The sequence below is a fragment of the Schistocerca serialis genome, chromosome 3 (genome assembly GCF_023864345.2).
Source record: "Schistocerca serialis cubense isolate TAMUIC-IGC-003099 chromosome 3, iqSchSeri2.2, whole genome shotgun sequence".
In the NCBI taxonomy this organism is placed as follows: Eukaryota; Metazoa; Arthropoda; class Insecta; order Orthoptera; family Acrididae; genus Schistocerca; species Schistocerca serialis.
The window spans coordinates 431,448,719-431,464,652 of record NC_064640.1 but is presented as its reverse complement, the minus strand read 5'-3'; the positions used below and the strand labels follow the sequence as shown (position 1 = coordinate 431,464,652).

Sequence of the window (15,934 nt, the reverse complement as noted above, 5' to 3'; positions counted from 1 at the left end):
AGTAAGGAAAGAAAGGGAGATCATAGGAATCAAGGAATCACCCCGGTTCTGTTCATTCTTGCTTTGCCATTGGGGGGTGAGGCAGAGGAGGGGGCGGGAGGGGAGGAAGAGGGTGAGGGTGATGGGAGGGGAGGAAGCACAAAAAATCCGGATGGAGGTGGGGTTGGATGAGTCTCCGCTTTAACAAAAGAAGCATTTTAACACACTAGCCATTTTTTAGTATTCTCTCTTGAGAGTATGTCTCGGCTGAATTGAATGTCTGGTACGTGTTAGATTGGTCCCATAGCAGTTTAATAGCACTTGCAAGTTTGTGCAGGAATTCTGGTAGTACGCACAGATGTTCGGTTCAGGTCAGGTCAGAAGCTGGAAATTTTGGGGCCAGGGAAGTAGTTTTGAAACGTTGAACGCGTTGTTACAGACATTCGATGGCACTTGTAGCCATGCGACAGGAGACAATGTCTTGCTGCAAAATTCCGTTCTCAGGAAAGACTACATGTACAGGAAAGCCTCACATTTTAATGTTATAGGAAATACCATGAAAACATTCTGACCACAACGCTGTCGCAACGCGTTTTTTTCTTCCCCTTGGGTTATAAAAGGCATTTTCTGAGATTCGTCGCTGGCACCCCAACTGCCATTCTTTATGTTAGGCAGAAATCGTGATCCGCCGGTCAATAAAAAGCAGTTATTTCCATACAGCCCGTTATCTATAGGATTTTGAGTCCCGCACACACAAGAGTTCGCTGACTTCTTTGACAGGAGTCGCACTGCCCCGATTTATTCGAATGTTTACCTGATTCACTGTAGCATTCTGACTGACATACACGCACCTACGTCATCAACATTACCAGAAGTAGATCATGGAGCTCAGTTGTTTGTAGTATCACCACTGGTACCACTAGCCCACTCACAGCACAATTTTACACAGAGACTCCCAGCTCTCAGATTTCATTGTTCCAAAAACACTGTCCCTTTCTCAAGAAAGCCGGCGTTTCTTTTTTTCACCTCTGATGAAATGATTTATTTACTAATGACAGCAATGAGAAAATTTCTTACCGGCTACCTGTCCGTCCCGTTTTAAGCTAATTTTGCTACCGTACATCAAGTGCCGCAAATATAAGTATACGCTGCAACCGTGGCACATCGATGAATATGGCCATAAGGGAATTCAGATTGGTATGAAAGATTATAGAAGTAGAAATAGTCAGGATTTGCCATTTCTTTAAAGGGAAAGTAAGGAAGGCAATTCCTCAGTGGAAATACCAAAAGACGGTGAGGAAGATACACTCCTGGAAATTGAAATAAGAACACCGTGAATTCATTGTCCCAGGAAGGGGAAACTTTATTGACACATTCCTGGGGTCAGATACATCACATGATCACACTGACAGAACCACAGGCACATAGACACAGGCAACAGAGCATGCACAATGTCGGCACTAGTACAGTGTATATCCACCTTTCGCAGCAATGCAGGCTGCTATTCTCCCATGGAGACGATCGTAGAGATGCTGGATGTAGTCCTGTGGAACGGCTTGCCATGCCATTTCCACCTGGCGCCTCAGTTGGACCAGCGTTCGTGCTGGACGTGCAGACCGCGTGAGACGACGCTTCATCCAGTCCCAAACATGCTCAATGGGGGACAGATCCGGAGATCTTGCTGGCCAGGGTAGTTGACTTACACCTTCTAGAGCACGTTGGGTGGCACGGGATACATGCGGACGTGCATTGTCCTGTTGGAACAGCAAGTTCCCTTGCCGGTCTAGGAATGGTAGAACGATGGGTTCGATGACGGTTTGGATGTACCGTGCACTATTCAGTGTCCCCTCGACGATCACCAGTGGTGTACGGCCAGTGTAGGAGATCGCTCCCCACACCATGATGCCGGGTGTTGGCCCTGTGTGCCTCGGTCGTATGCAGTCCTGATTGTGGCGCTCACCTGCACGGCGCCAAACACGCATACGACCATCATTGGCACCAAGGCAGAAGCGACTCTCATCGCTGAAGACGACACGTCTCCATTCGTCCCTCCATTCACGCCTGTCGCGACACCACTGGAGGCGGGCTGCACGATGTTGGGGCGTGAGCGGAAGACGGCCTAACGGTGTGCGGGACCGTAGCCCAGCTTCATGGAGACGGTTGCGAATGGTCCTCGCCGATACCCCAGGAGCAACAGTGTCCCTAATTTGCTGGGAAGTGGCGGTGCGGTCCCCTACGGCACTGCGTAGGATCCTACGGTCTTGGCGTGCATCCGTGCGTCGCTGCGGTCCGGTCCCAGGTCGACGGGCACGTGCACCTTCCGCCGACCACTGGCGACAACATCGATGTACTGGAGACCTCACGCCCCACGTGTTGAGCAGTTCGGCGGTACGTCCACCCGGCCTCCCACATGCCCACTATACGCCCTCGCTCAAAGTCCGTCAACTGCACATACGGTTCACGTCCACGCTGTCGCGGCATGCTACCAGTGTTAAAGACTGCGATGGAGCTCCGTATGCCACGGCAAACTGGCTGACACTGACGGCGGCGGTGCACAAATGCTGCGCAGCTAGCGCCATTCGACGGCCAACACCGCGGTTCCTGGTGTGTCCGCTGTGCCGTGCGTGTGATCATTGCTTGTACAGCCCTCTCGCAGTGTCCGGAGCAAGTATGGTGGGTCTGACACACCGGTGTCAATGTGTACTTTTTTCCATTTCCAGGAGTGTATAATGCACGTAGGCAAAATAATATACTTTTCACCCACGAAAAACTGAATGTTTTCTCATAAGATGGTATTTAAATTTTACTAAAAAATAGAAGACACAAATGTAATTTGCCGTATATATTTATTACTTCTCGTATTTGCTCTGAACAATAACGTACTAATCGTATTTTGACTTCAGCTCACGTGGTCAACCATGCAACTCCAGGACATTTCAGCCAGACTGAGGGCATTGAGGATTAATCAGTGAAGAGTTTACCATCATAATGTTCATTGTACGTGACGAATGAAAGTTTGATCAAGCAAGATATGTATTGCTTTTTGTACGAACTTGTGCTAACTAAGAAAAAAAAATCTGGCAAACATGTCTGTGATTATATCAGTGCTACCAAAGATTAACAATCACTTTAGAATACTGCACGCAATCTTCAGTCATTCACTAGTGTCTGCAATAAATGTCCCAAGACCTCAAGTATTCCGTCTACAGAAACCTAATCTCACCTCGCGTTGAAGTTATGGTGCTGGGAATCGAGTCGTTCATTGTCGCGATTTGACTAGGTCTATGGTACAAACAGCACTACTGTGAGGTTTGGAAGGTAGGAGACTAGTTACTGGCAGAATAGAAGCTGTGAGGCTGGATCGCGAGTCGTGCTTGGATAGCTCAGATGGTAGAGCACTTGCCCGCAAAAGATAAAGGTCCCGAGTTCGAGTCTCGGTCCGGTACACAGTTTTGATCTTCCAGGAAATGTCAGCTCTAGGAAGGGCTCTACACTTGTGTGTTAATACACATGAGTGGCTGGCTGACAAGAAATCGCTCCGCGAAGTGCTTGAATTAACGTTCCTTGCTTTCAGAAAGACCTTTACGTTACTGCTTTATCGTTCTAGGACTGCAGATCGACAGTCTAGAGTACAATCAACGACTGGACGTAATTTTTGAGATTTTCTTCGGGTTAATGACGGTATATATTACGTTCTGGTTTCGAGGTGTCGGGTGACTCCGTTACTATGCCAAACATTTTCCATGAAGAACTTCGTTTCCATCAAGTGCTGCGAGCTGTGGTTTAGTGTACTTTCTCTGCTTAGTTTTAAATGTCAGATATTGTTTGTGTCACGCTCCTATTTATAGAAGAGTTAGACTGTTTGCTACTCTATTTCATGTGTGTTTTTTACACGTTCACACCGTTACGCCGTAAAATCCAAATTCCTGTAGTGTTTACTAGATCTGCCTGATGCGATAACTAGCGAAATAATGGACTGAGCTATTCCAAGTCTCGATTAAATCGAATTCATTATCCCTGTTCATGTTCATGGATATCCTTACTTAGACTAACTTATTACACAGCTCTTGGATCACGATACAGATTGTAATATTGGTATTGTTCTAGCACATTTCACGGTAATATTCCAGGCAGTCTCACATGCGAGGGGTCACACCGGCATGGGATGTGTTATACATACGGCTGTGTGATCTGAATCGTCTTCAACAACAAGTATCAGACGTTTCATCGTTGATTGCGGGGGTTACAGTGCAGCATTGGCTGGGGTCTTCCCGTGAGAGTATACCAATTTTTTACAGAGACTGTATTAGCAGAGAGCAGCTAAGTGAATTGTGGAGGAAGACATAGCTGTCTTTGAGCGGCACTGATCTGACGAAATTTTATGAATATTTGGACAAATTAATTAATACGAGGTGTGATCAAAAAGTAATAGGAATATTTGTTTTTCTTAAAGAATCTTTATCAACATCAACTTTGACGCCTCCAAAATAATCTCCGCCATCAGATACAATACACACCTGTCAGCGTTTCTCTATTCTTGGAAGCACTTGTGGAACTCACTAATCGTCATGGCGTTCAGTTCCTTCAGTGACTGTTTCTATCTCATCAATGGTGGCAAAATGACTTCCTTTCGTGATTCTCTTCAGCCTTGGAAACAGAAATCACAGAGGGCCATGTCCGGCGAATAAGGTGGCTGAGGCAATATAACGGTTTTGTTTTTGCCAAAAATTCACGAACAGGCATTGAGGTGTGGGAGGGATCATTGGCGTGATGTAATTTCAACGACTGGTTTTGCCACAATTCTAGTTTTTTCTTTGGATTTGTTCACGCAAGCGACGCCTAACTTTTAGGTAGCACTCCTTATTGACCGTACGACCACAAGGCACGAACTCATGATGTCATGATGGACTATCCCACAGTAATCGAAAGAAACACAAGAACATCCACATGTGCTCGAACTTATCTACTTCTTTCGGTCTTGGCTATGTCCCATCGAGCAGATTGAGCCTTTGCTTTGACGTCATACCCGTACCACATGCTTCATACCCTTTTACAGCATTCTAAAGAAGTTCTGGATCGTTGTTGACTTCATTCAGCAGTTAGTGAGCGACTTGTACGCGACGTTTTTGGTCGAAATTCAACTATTTCGGAACACACTTTGCTGCTATACGTTTCATGACCAAAATATCCGAAAAAGTTCTTCAGCATGAGCCAAAGGATATGCCAGTATCATCAGCAACATCTCTGACAGCGATTCGGTAATTTTCCAGAAGCATTTTCTTCACTTCTTCCACAACGTCGTCAGTAACTTGTGTGCTAGGACTTTACGTCGTCGTCATCTTTGAAACGTTTATACCACTCGTAAATACTGTCTTAATCACAGTAGATTCGCCAAAAGCCACAATCAACATTTCGAATGCAGTATAGCACTTTACTCGATTTTTGGAGCAAAATGTAATGCAAATTTTTTGATCCATCTTTTTCGAAAGTAAAAATTCGCCGAGCACTCGGCCGAGCATCCTTTTTGACTTAACAATAAATAAAATATTCAAAATAACTGAAAATGCAATCATACATCAGGAACACGTGTATCAACAAGATAAAAAACACTTTTAAAATCTGATGTATAAAGCCCGTGAAACGAAAAAAATTCCGTTGCATTTTAATCACACGTCGTATGAATATAAAAGAAGTAACAGCTTGCACAGTGAACTGCACTCAGGAGGATCTGGCTTCAAATCTCCATCTGACCATCCAGATTCAGGTTTTTCGTTGTTCCGCTAAATCACTGAAGGAAAATACCTGGTTGATTCTTTTGAGAAATAGATTGCAGATTTCCTTACCCACCAGTATTGTTCCTAAGGTTATGCATTCCGTCTTCTGACCCTCGAGCCGGCCGGAGTGGCCGAGCGGTTCTAGGCGCTACAGTCTGGAACCGCGCGACCGCTACGGTCGCAGGTTCGAATCCTGCCTCGGGCATGGATGTGTGTGATGTCCTTAGGTTAGTTAGGTTTAAGTAGTTCTAAGTTCTAGGGGACTGATGACCTCAGAAGTTAAGTCCCATAGTGCTCAGAGCCATTTGAACCATTTTTCTGACCCTCCGTCACGAACGACACAAACCCCTATCTGCATTCCTTACTGCTGTCCTTTAAGACGATAGTACCTCGTTATCTTACGTCAGTTGTGGGGTAATGCTTTCCGATAGCCTAGTCAAAGACGAACATTTAATGACCAAAATCCGCAACAAGGGAAGTTCTTTGCAATTTATTCTTAGATTTCACTAGTCGGCAGAGAGTGCGGCAACATTGTCGGGCATGGCGTGCGCGCAGCAAGGTCGCCGCCCAAATTACGGAGCGGGGCGAGCAGGCCGGTATTAAGCGAGGCACGCGAGTACGGCGCCGTCGTTGCGCAACCCGCCTACTGTGGCGGGTCGTCTTTCTGGCGAGGCAAACACACAGTGCGCTGACGTCAGGCGGGCGACGGCAGGCTCCTAATTGCGAAAGCTTGCCTTACACAGAAAGCGCCAGGCGAGCCAAAGGAACCGCTCATTGTCACGAGCGCCGCAGCCCTACGTAAACACCCTCAGCGGAAATAGCCACCTCGGCCGACCGTCATGGCTATTTGTCTTATTCGACGTTCTTTATCCTTTTTTTTTGAAAGATGACTAACGCCGCCGGCAGCGGTGGTCTCGCGGTTAAGGCGCTCAGTCCGGAACCGTGCGACTGCTACGGTCGCAGGTTCGAATCCTGCCTCGGGCATGGATGTGTGTGATGTCCTTAGGTTAGTTAGGTTTAAGTAGTTTTAAGTTCTAGGGGACTGATGACCACAGAAGTTAAGTCCCATAGTGCTCAGAGCCATTTGAACCATTTTTTTTTTACTAACGCCTTGCGTCTTTTTGATAAACGAAACAAAAGCCTTCGAAAGTAATTCAATATCGTTTGGTCACTTCGTGAGCAAAATTTCCCGGAACCGGCCTCAAACGTTCTTGAGCAAACTATGCTCCATAGCTGATGAGTTTGTTAAAGCTGTGCTTGTGGTGAAGAAGGAATCCAAAATGCACACGGTGAATTTCAGGGTCCTCTCTAAATCAGTATCAAAATTGCAGGGACGAGGACTTAGTGAGATTAGCGGACTTTATGAAATTTACGCACACATCTGTTCCCAACGAGAGAGCCATTTATTCTGTTCTGTTGTATTGCTGTCGGTATTTTATTACTATGACGCATGTATATGAAGTCTGAGAAATTCCGCAGACACAGACGTACGGAAAAGCGATGGCCCAAAAATTTTGAAGACGAAATCGAAATGAGAAATATCGTTTTCCTATTTAGCATATATTCTAAGAACTCGAAGTCTGATCTGTAACCGTTTAAATAACTAAGCTAAAAATTAGGAGTTGACACTCACCCTTTGGTTCCTTGCTTTGGTGGGCTCCGTCTCTTTCTCCGGTAGTTTGATCTGAAACAGGAAAAAAAAATTCTCATTATCAGGGAACGACATGCATTACAAGACTCAACTGGACTGTGTTGAATTCATTTCCTAATGAAAGAAAAGCAATAACAACAATTATTTGCGAATACTAGTGACCATCAAACAATCTACTTCGTTATTGGACATATAATTGTTATGTTTCTTCTTCTTGAAGCATTAGGAATAACTGCTATATATATCATGACTATTAAGGTAAATACATTGTTTGTTCTCTATTAAAATCTTTCATTTGATAACTATGCCTATCAGTAGTTAGTGCCTTCCGTAGTTTGAATCTTTTATTTAGCTGGCAGTAGTGGCGCTCGCTGTATTGCAGTAGTTCGAGTAACGAAGATTTTTGTCAGGTAAGTGATTTGTGAAACGTATAGATTAATTTAGTCAGGGCCATTCTCTTGCAGGGATTACTTAAAGTCAGATTGCGTTGCGCTAAAAAAAAAAAAAAAAATAATTATATATATATATATATATATATATATATATATATATATATATATATATATATATATATTGTGTGTCAGTTTAAGCACAGTCATCTATAATTGTTCCAAGGGGACGTTTCAATCTTAAGACCACAATACCAATGAGTCACAATGAAAATTAGTCAACTCAAACAACTGTGTGCAACAGATTGTTGTGCTATTAAATATAATGATTACGTGGACTCAGTCGTAGATAAAGCTAATGGCGGACTTCGGTTCGTTGGTAAGAGACTTTGAAAATGTTGCTTTAAGGTAGACACCAACTATCCCGCGCGATTCATCTTACTAGAATTTAATGAGGAATCTAGGAACACAGAACAACTATGTTGTGTTTCCGCAGGGACCGCCAAGGAAAGATTTGTCTAACAACATCGCATACAGAAGCATTTAAACAGAGATGCATCCTCTGCTCCCCTTTTGACTGGAACTGGGTGAAATCCGAATCCGTGGTCTTCTGCCAGATATTTCACAGCCGTTTGCAGAATACAGATGCAGACGTAAATGTAGACTTATTGAAGATCTGAAGACAGTCATGTGCTACAGTTTCAGGACGCTGCGCATGAAATGTATTCGCAGTTGCGAGTATGGACGGACCACCATCAGCTGTATAATAAAGTGACAATGAAAAATTTTGCCGGAGAGGGACTCAAAACCAGATTTCCCGTTTATGGAGAGCGATCGCCTTAGCATTAGGCTATGCGAGAACGACTCAGGGCCAGAACCAAACTTTCACATGTCCTGAACCACGTGTCTACTATCTGCACTCTTACATCCATGTGTATTCCCGTACAGGGAAACATTTTAAATTAAAGTCTCTTGCCCAGTGTCGGCGGATAAATACGACATTGCAGAGTGTGTTTTTCCTAAGTACGATGCAATATTCCTTCGGGAATAATGGGCTGTGCGTAACGAAGTGCAAAAGTGTAGCTTGGGAGTAGAGTTCCCTAAACACATGTACAGTGTTTCTATGTGCATTTTCACAATAGAAGGGCACAGACACGAGAAAGATTACTTTTAAAATAACTTTTTTATGACAAACAATAATGTGAAGCAAGCAAGAAGGTAAAGAGGGTCCTACAGAACCCAACAATGTTTAAAAGAACTACACACACAACCATGGTATGTGTGAATGATATCAAGAATAATAGCTGGCAGCCACTGCTGGAGAAACTGTCGCTGGAGCTGTTTCCCCTACAGTGCGTGGGGCCGACGCGGCATTGACCCTAATACTGGCTAACTGGCTGCGAATTGCTTGCCATGTCTGATGGAGCCACGTCCTCGGAACGAAGGCAATTGGTTTCTACCCGCACAATCAGCAGGAAGGCTGTGTATGCTACCCGCATACCCGGACAATTTATCGCGAAGTCCTAACGGTGTCTGCCACCGGTCGCTGCGTTCTTTGTGCTAAGCAAGCCGGAACTCGCACCTATCAAGTTGAACGTAACTATCCATAAAGAGAAACATACCGGATGTAGGACGTAGGCCATTCTGGGAGATGTCTGCCGCAGAACAGTGCAGTCCCGATGAATTCTTCGTCTGAATTTTTGGAAGTGCCTGATTTGTCACCTTGCAACAGATCACACCCTTATATATGTAAATAATTTATATAGCTATAGACTGTCTTACCTGTACTGAAAACGATGTGATGTTAGTTTAAGTTAATTGAGTGAGGTGGAGGGAGGGAGATTATATATATATATATATATATATATATATATATATATATATATATATATATAGAGAGAGAGAGAGAGAGAGAGAGAGAGAGAGAGAGAGCGAGCGAGGAAAATCGGCCCTATACTTTGACTTTTGAAAGCAGCCGTCCTCCAAAGTACAAGTCCACTGTCCTACTTCTGCACCACTTCGCCAGGTAAATTTATCCAGGTCTGTTGTTCATTCTTGCTTATATTCTGCATTTTAGAGTCCTTCCAAAAATGATTTCGAATAGCTTTATTTCTTACAAATCATCTTTGCTACTAACAAAGAACCCCTTGAGTGCGAGGTCGCTGTTTTGGCATTTGACGCCTCCACATATTGTCTGCCATTGGCTGCTAATGGCAACAGGGGGCGGGACTGGAGGTATCCAGTGGGGAGCACAGCATCAGGCTAAGGAGCCTAGACGATCTGCTTAGTCGATGAGTGACTTACAATAGTACACAGTGCTAGTGGTGTTGATAAAGCAGAATAGCAAACATAAACAAAGCAAACACTGCATTATGTCTGCAACAGCTGCCGAAGATGAATTGTCGTCAGAAAAGATTGGTTGGTTGGTATGTGGGATTAAAGGGACCAGACTGCGACGGTCATCGGTCCCTTTTTCCAAAAAATTAAAACCGCCCAAAGAGAATAAAAACGAACAGCAGGAAAGACGTCAGACGACACGGGACTAGAAAGACTCCGACATAGATCAGACAAAACAAATTAAAACACACAGAGTGTGACGGTGGTTGGCCGACCATAGAGAAAAAAAAGGAAAAGCCAACCACCAAGAACACATTAAAAACTCAGTTTAAAATCAGAGGCTAAAAGCCAGAATCAACACTAAAAAACATAAACACTCAGATTAAACAATAAAAAACCCCTGCCCGAATAAAACGCAAAACTAAGTCCACCATGGCAGAGTCATCTATTAAAAGTGCAGAGAGCGTGTCAGGCAGCGCAAACGTCTGCCTGAGCACAGATAAAAGTGGACAGACCAACAAAATGTGGACTACTGTCAATGCCGAGCCGCAGCGACAGAGAGGGGGGTCCTCACGGCGCAATAAGTGGCCGTGGGTCATCCGCGTGTGCCCAATACGCAGTCGGCAGAGGACGACAGACTCCTTGCGAGAGACTCGCAAGGAGGAGTGCCACACAGTCGTCGTCTCCTTGACGGCACGGAGTTTGTTAGGGGTGGCCAGACCGCGCCATTCAGCGTCCCAAAGCGAGATAACTTTGCGGCGTAAGACTGCCCTCAAATCAGTCTCCGGAAGGCCAGTGTCTAGAGTGGGTTCACTGGTGGCCTGTTTGGCCAGGCGGTCAACACGTTCATTGCCCGGGATACCGACATGACCGGGGGTCCACACAAAGACCACAGAGCGGCCGCAGCGGGCAAGAGTATGCAGGGACTCCTAGATAGCCATCACCAGACGAGAACGAGGGAAACACTGGTCGAGAGCTCGTAAACCGCTCAGGGAATCGCTACAGATCACGAAGGACTCACCTGAGCAGGAGCGGATGTACTCTAGGGTACGAAAGATGGCGACCAGCTCAGCAGTGTAAACGCTGCAGCCAGCCGGCAACGAACGTTGTTCGGAATGGTCCCCTAGAGTTAGCGCATAACCGACACGACCAGCAACCATCGAACCGTCAGTGTAAACAATGCCAGAGCCCTGATACGTTGCGAGGATGGAAAAAAAAAGCGGCGGCGGAAAGCCTCAGGAGGGACTGAGTCCTTCGGGCCCTGTGCCAATTCCAGCCGAAGGCGAGGGCGAGGCACACACCACGGGGGCGTATGCAGAGGTGCCCGGAAAGGAGGCCGAAGAGGTAAAGCCCCAAGCCCGGAGAGAAGCTCTCGGACGCGGACCGCGATCGTACATCCAGTCCTGGGCCTGTGTTCTGGGAGATGGACGTGCGACTTTGGGAATAGTAGCCGATAGTTAGGATGCCCGGGCAAGCTGAAAACATGGGCAGCATAAGAAGCCAGCAAACTTGTGGAGGCGGGTGGCCCTCCACTGCGATTACGCCGCCCAAGTATGCTGTCCACTGGGCTGGTCCGGAAAGCACCAGTGGCAAGGCGTATCCCGCTATGGAGGATTGGGTCCAGCACCCGCAACGCAGACGGGGATGCTGAGCCATAAGCCAGGCTCCCATAATCCAGACGGAACTGGATTAACGCCTGGTAGAGCCGTAAGAGGGTAGATCGGTCGGCGCCCCAGCGGGTGTGGCTCAAGCACCTCAGAGCGTTGAGATGCCGCCAACACGCCTGTTTCAGCTGCCGAATATGAGGCAGCCAAGTCAACCGGGCATCAAAACTACCCCCAAAAACCTGTGGGTCTCCACCACAGCAAGGAGTGCGTCGGCAAGATAAAGCCGCGGCTCAGGATGGACTGTTCGGCGCCGGCAGAAATGCATAACGCGGGTCTTGGCAGCCGAAAACTGAAAACCATGCGCTACAGCCCAAGACTGCGCCTTGCGGATAGCGCCCTGTAGCTGACGTTCAACAGCTGCAATGCCAGTAGAACTGTAGTAAAGGCAGAAGTCGTCAGCGTATAGGGAGGAGGAGACAGAATTTCCCACCGCCGTAGCGAGCCCGTTTATTGCGATTAAAAACAGGCAGACACTGAGGACAGATCCCTGTGGTACCCCGTTCTCCTGGACTCGGGAGGAACTATGAGAGGCCGCGACTTGCACGCGGAAGGTACAATACGACAGAAAATTTCGGATAAAGATCAGCAGAGGGCCCCAAAGACCCCATCCATGAAGCGTAGAAAGTATGTGATGACGCCATGTCGTATCGTACGCCTTCCGCATGTCGAAAAAGACAGCGACCAGGTGCTGACGGCGGGCAAAGGCAGTACGGATGGCCGACTCCAGACTCACCAGATTGTCGGTGGCGGAGCGGCCTTTACGGAACCCACCCTGAGACGGAGCCAGAAGGCCCCGAGACTCCAGTACCCAATTCAAGCGCCGGCTCACCATCCGTTCGAGAAGCTTGCAAAGAGCATTGGTATGGCTAATGGGGCGGTAGCTGTCCACCTCCAAACGGCTCTTGCCCGATTTCAAAACGGGGATGACAATGCTTTCCCGCCATTGCGACGGAAACTCACCCTCGACCCAGAGACGGTTGTAAAGGTCGAGGAGGTGTCGCTTGCAGTCCACTGAAAGGTGTTTCAGCATCTGACAGTGAATGCGATCTGGCCCAGGAGCGGTATCAAGGCAATCGGCGAGGGCACTGTGAAATTCCCACTCACTGAATGGAGCATTGAAGGATTCAGAATGGTGGGTGCGAAAAGAAAGGCTCCGACGTTCCATCCGCTCTTTAATGGAGCGGAAGGCCAGTGGGTAATTGGAAGAAGCGGAACTAAGAGCAAAATGCTCTGCCAAGCTGTTGGCAATTTCGTCGGAGTCTGTACAAACTGCTCCATTCAGTGAGAGCGCAGGGACGCTGACAGGGGTCCGATAGCCGTAGAGGCGTCGGATCTTGGCCCAGACCTGCGATGGAGAGACATGGAGGCCAATGGTGGACACATACCGCTCCCAGCACTCCTGCTCGCTTTGGCGGATAAGGCGGCGGGCCCGCGCACGCAGCCGTTTGAAGGTGATGAGGTGTTCAATGCAGGGATGTCGCTTGTGACGCTGTAGCGCCCGCCGGCGATCTTTAATCGCCTCAGCGATTTCAGGCGACCACCAAGGCACAGTCCGCCGCCGAGGGGACCCAGAAGAACTGGGAATGTCAGATTCTGCGGCAGTAACGATGCTGGTGGTGACTGAGTGAACCACCGCATCAATGTCGTCATTAGAGAGAGGCTCAATAGCGGCAATGGAGGAGAACAAGTCCCAGTCAGCCTTATTCATAGCCCATCTGCTGGGGCGCCCAGAAGAGTGACGTTGTGGCAGTGACAGAAGGATTTGAAAGTGGTCACTGCCACAGAAGTCGTAATGCACACTCCATTGGACAGACGGTAAGAGGCGAGGGCTACATATCGAAAGGTCGATGGCAGAGTACGTGCCATGCGCCACGCTGAAGTGTGTGAAGGAACCATCATTTAAAAGTGAAAGATCGAGCTGTGCTAATAAATGCTCAATGGTGGCGCCTCGACCTGTCGCCACCGACCCACCCCACAGAGGGTTATGGGCGTTGAAGTCGCCCAGTAACAGGAAAGGGGGCGGCAATTGGGCTATCAGCGCAGCCAGGACATGCTGCGCAACATCATCATCCGGTGGAAGGTAAAGACTGCAGACGGTAACAGCCTGTGGCGTCCACATCCGAACAGCGACAGCCTCTAAATGTGTTTGTAGGGGGACAGACTCGCTGTGAAGAGAGTTAAGGACGTATATGCAGACGCCGCCAGACACCCTTTCATTAACTGCCGGGATCTTATAATAACCCCGATAGCCACGGAGGGCAGGGGTTCGCATTGCTGGAAACAAAGTTTCCTGAAGAGCAATGCAGAAGAAAGGGTGAAGGCTGATAAGTTGTCGGAGCTCAGCTAGATGGTGGAAAAAAACCGCTGCAGTTCCACTGGAGTATGAAATTGTCCATGGCTGAGAAGGCGTGAAGGGACTAGGAAGGCAATTTACGCCGCTTGTTCACTCGCTGCCACCGATTCACAACCCGCACGAGTGACATCCATGGTGTCTGAGGGACCGGCGAGATCCAGGTCTTCAGCAGACGCCAGAATCTCGACCTCATCCTCAGACACTGAGCTTGTTGGAAGCGGTGGGACGGGTGCCACCGCAATGTCGGGATTCTTGGGTACCTTTTTCTTTTTCAGCTTACTTAGCTCTGCCTTCGGCGGTTCAGGCTGGGATGGCTTCACTGGGTCAGTCTCAGGGACGGACGACGACCGTGAGGCCCTACGACCAGGGACCGGTGGTTGTTTGAGCCACTTGCGGCTGTCTGCTTTTGTACCGGTCGGAACCTGCGAAGGGAGGTCCCCAAGGGACCCCTTCCTGGCAACAGGAGCCGAAGAAGTCTTACGCTTCTCTGGCTGGGAAGGGGGAACTGATGTCCCCGATGGTTGGGGGGGGGGGGGGCATTGCTCCTGAAGTATATGGAGCAGGAGTGACAGGGAGTGTAGTGCCCCCCACCATCGAGGGGGCAGGTGTGGTTCTCTGGCTCTGAGAGCTAACGGTGTGTGGTGCAGCTATAGGAACTGTAACAGGAGCGACAGTGGCAGCATAAGTGGACGTCATTCGTACTGGATGCAGTCGTTCAAATTTACACTTAGCCTCAGTGTAGGTCAGCCTATCCAGGGTCTTGTATTCCATTATTTTCCGCTCCTTCTGGAGAATCTTACAGTCCGGCGAGCAAGGGGGATGGTGCTCCCTGCAGTTGACACAGATGGGAGGCGGGGCACATGGAGTATCAGGATGGGACGGTCGACCATAATCGCGACAAATGAGGCTGGAAGCACAGCGAGAAGACATATGGCCGACTTCCAACACTTGAAGCACCGCATCGGGGGAGGGATATAGGGCTTGACATCACAACGGTATACCATCACCTTGACCTTCTCAGGTAACGTGTCAACCTCGAAGGCCAAGATAAAGGCACCGGTTGCAACTTGGTGATCCCTCAGACCCCGGTGGACGCGCCGGACGAAATGGCGCGCAGCTCGTCATCGGACTGTAAAAGGAGATCTCTGTGAAAAATAATTCCCTGGACCATATTTAAGCTTTTATGTGGGGTGATAGTAACAGAAACATCACCCAGCTTCGTACAAGCGAGCAAGGCTCGTGACTGGACAGAGGATGCTGTTTTTATTAAGACTGACCCTGACCGCATCTTGGACAAGCCCTCCACCTCCCTGAACTTGTCCTCTAAATGTTCGACAAAGAACTGAGGCTTCACAGACACAAATGATTCCCCGTCAGCTCTGGTACAGACGAAATACCGGGGCGAATACCTGTCGCTTTCATTCATAGCCTTTCGTTCCTCCCATGGTGTGGCGAGGGAGGGGAACGATTTGGGGTCATAAACGTTACCTTTAAAAATGGGCCCTCGAACGCTTAGAGACTGCTGGTGGCTGGCCACCAGCAAGAGAAGATGTGCCACGCTTCATTGCGTGTCATCCACCCTGATACCACCTACTCCGACCAAGGGCCCTCCCCACGGGCGCCACCCAGCCACAGCAAAGGCCACCTGGCAGGATGGCCATTGCCGGGAGTCCCGATGCCCCAGGGAGATGGGCATCTACTCCTTGGCATACGTAGGGAGTTAACGGCGCAGGCATCAGTAGAGCGATCCCTGTGTTGTCAGGGGGCTACAACCAACAGGGTAC

At 48.2% G+C, this 15,934-nt stretch overlaps 1 protein-coding gene across 1 annotated transcript in view; it reads right to left on the bottom strand.

Annotated features, from left to right (window-relative positions):
• LOC126470316 (uncharacterized) overlaps window positions 1-15,934 on the bottom strand; it is a 219,869-nt gene that overhangs the window by 107,097 nt on the left and 96,838 nt on the right. Inside the window, exon 2 of the mRNA XM_050098092.1 lies at window positions 7,387-7,437. Within this exon, the coding sequence (XP_049954049.1) occupies window positions 7,387-7,437 (51 nt within the window). The remainder of the gene's footprint in view (window positions 1-7,386; window positions 7,438-15,934) is intronic.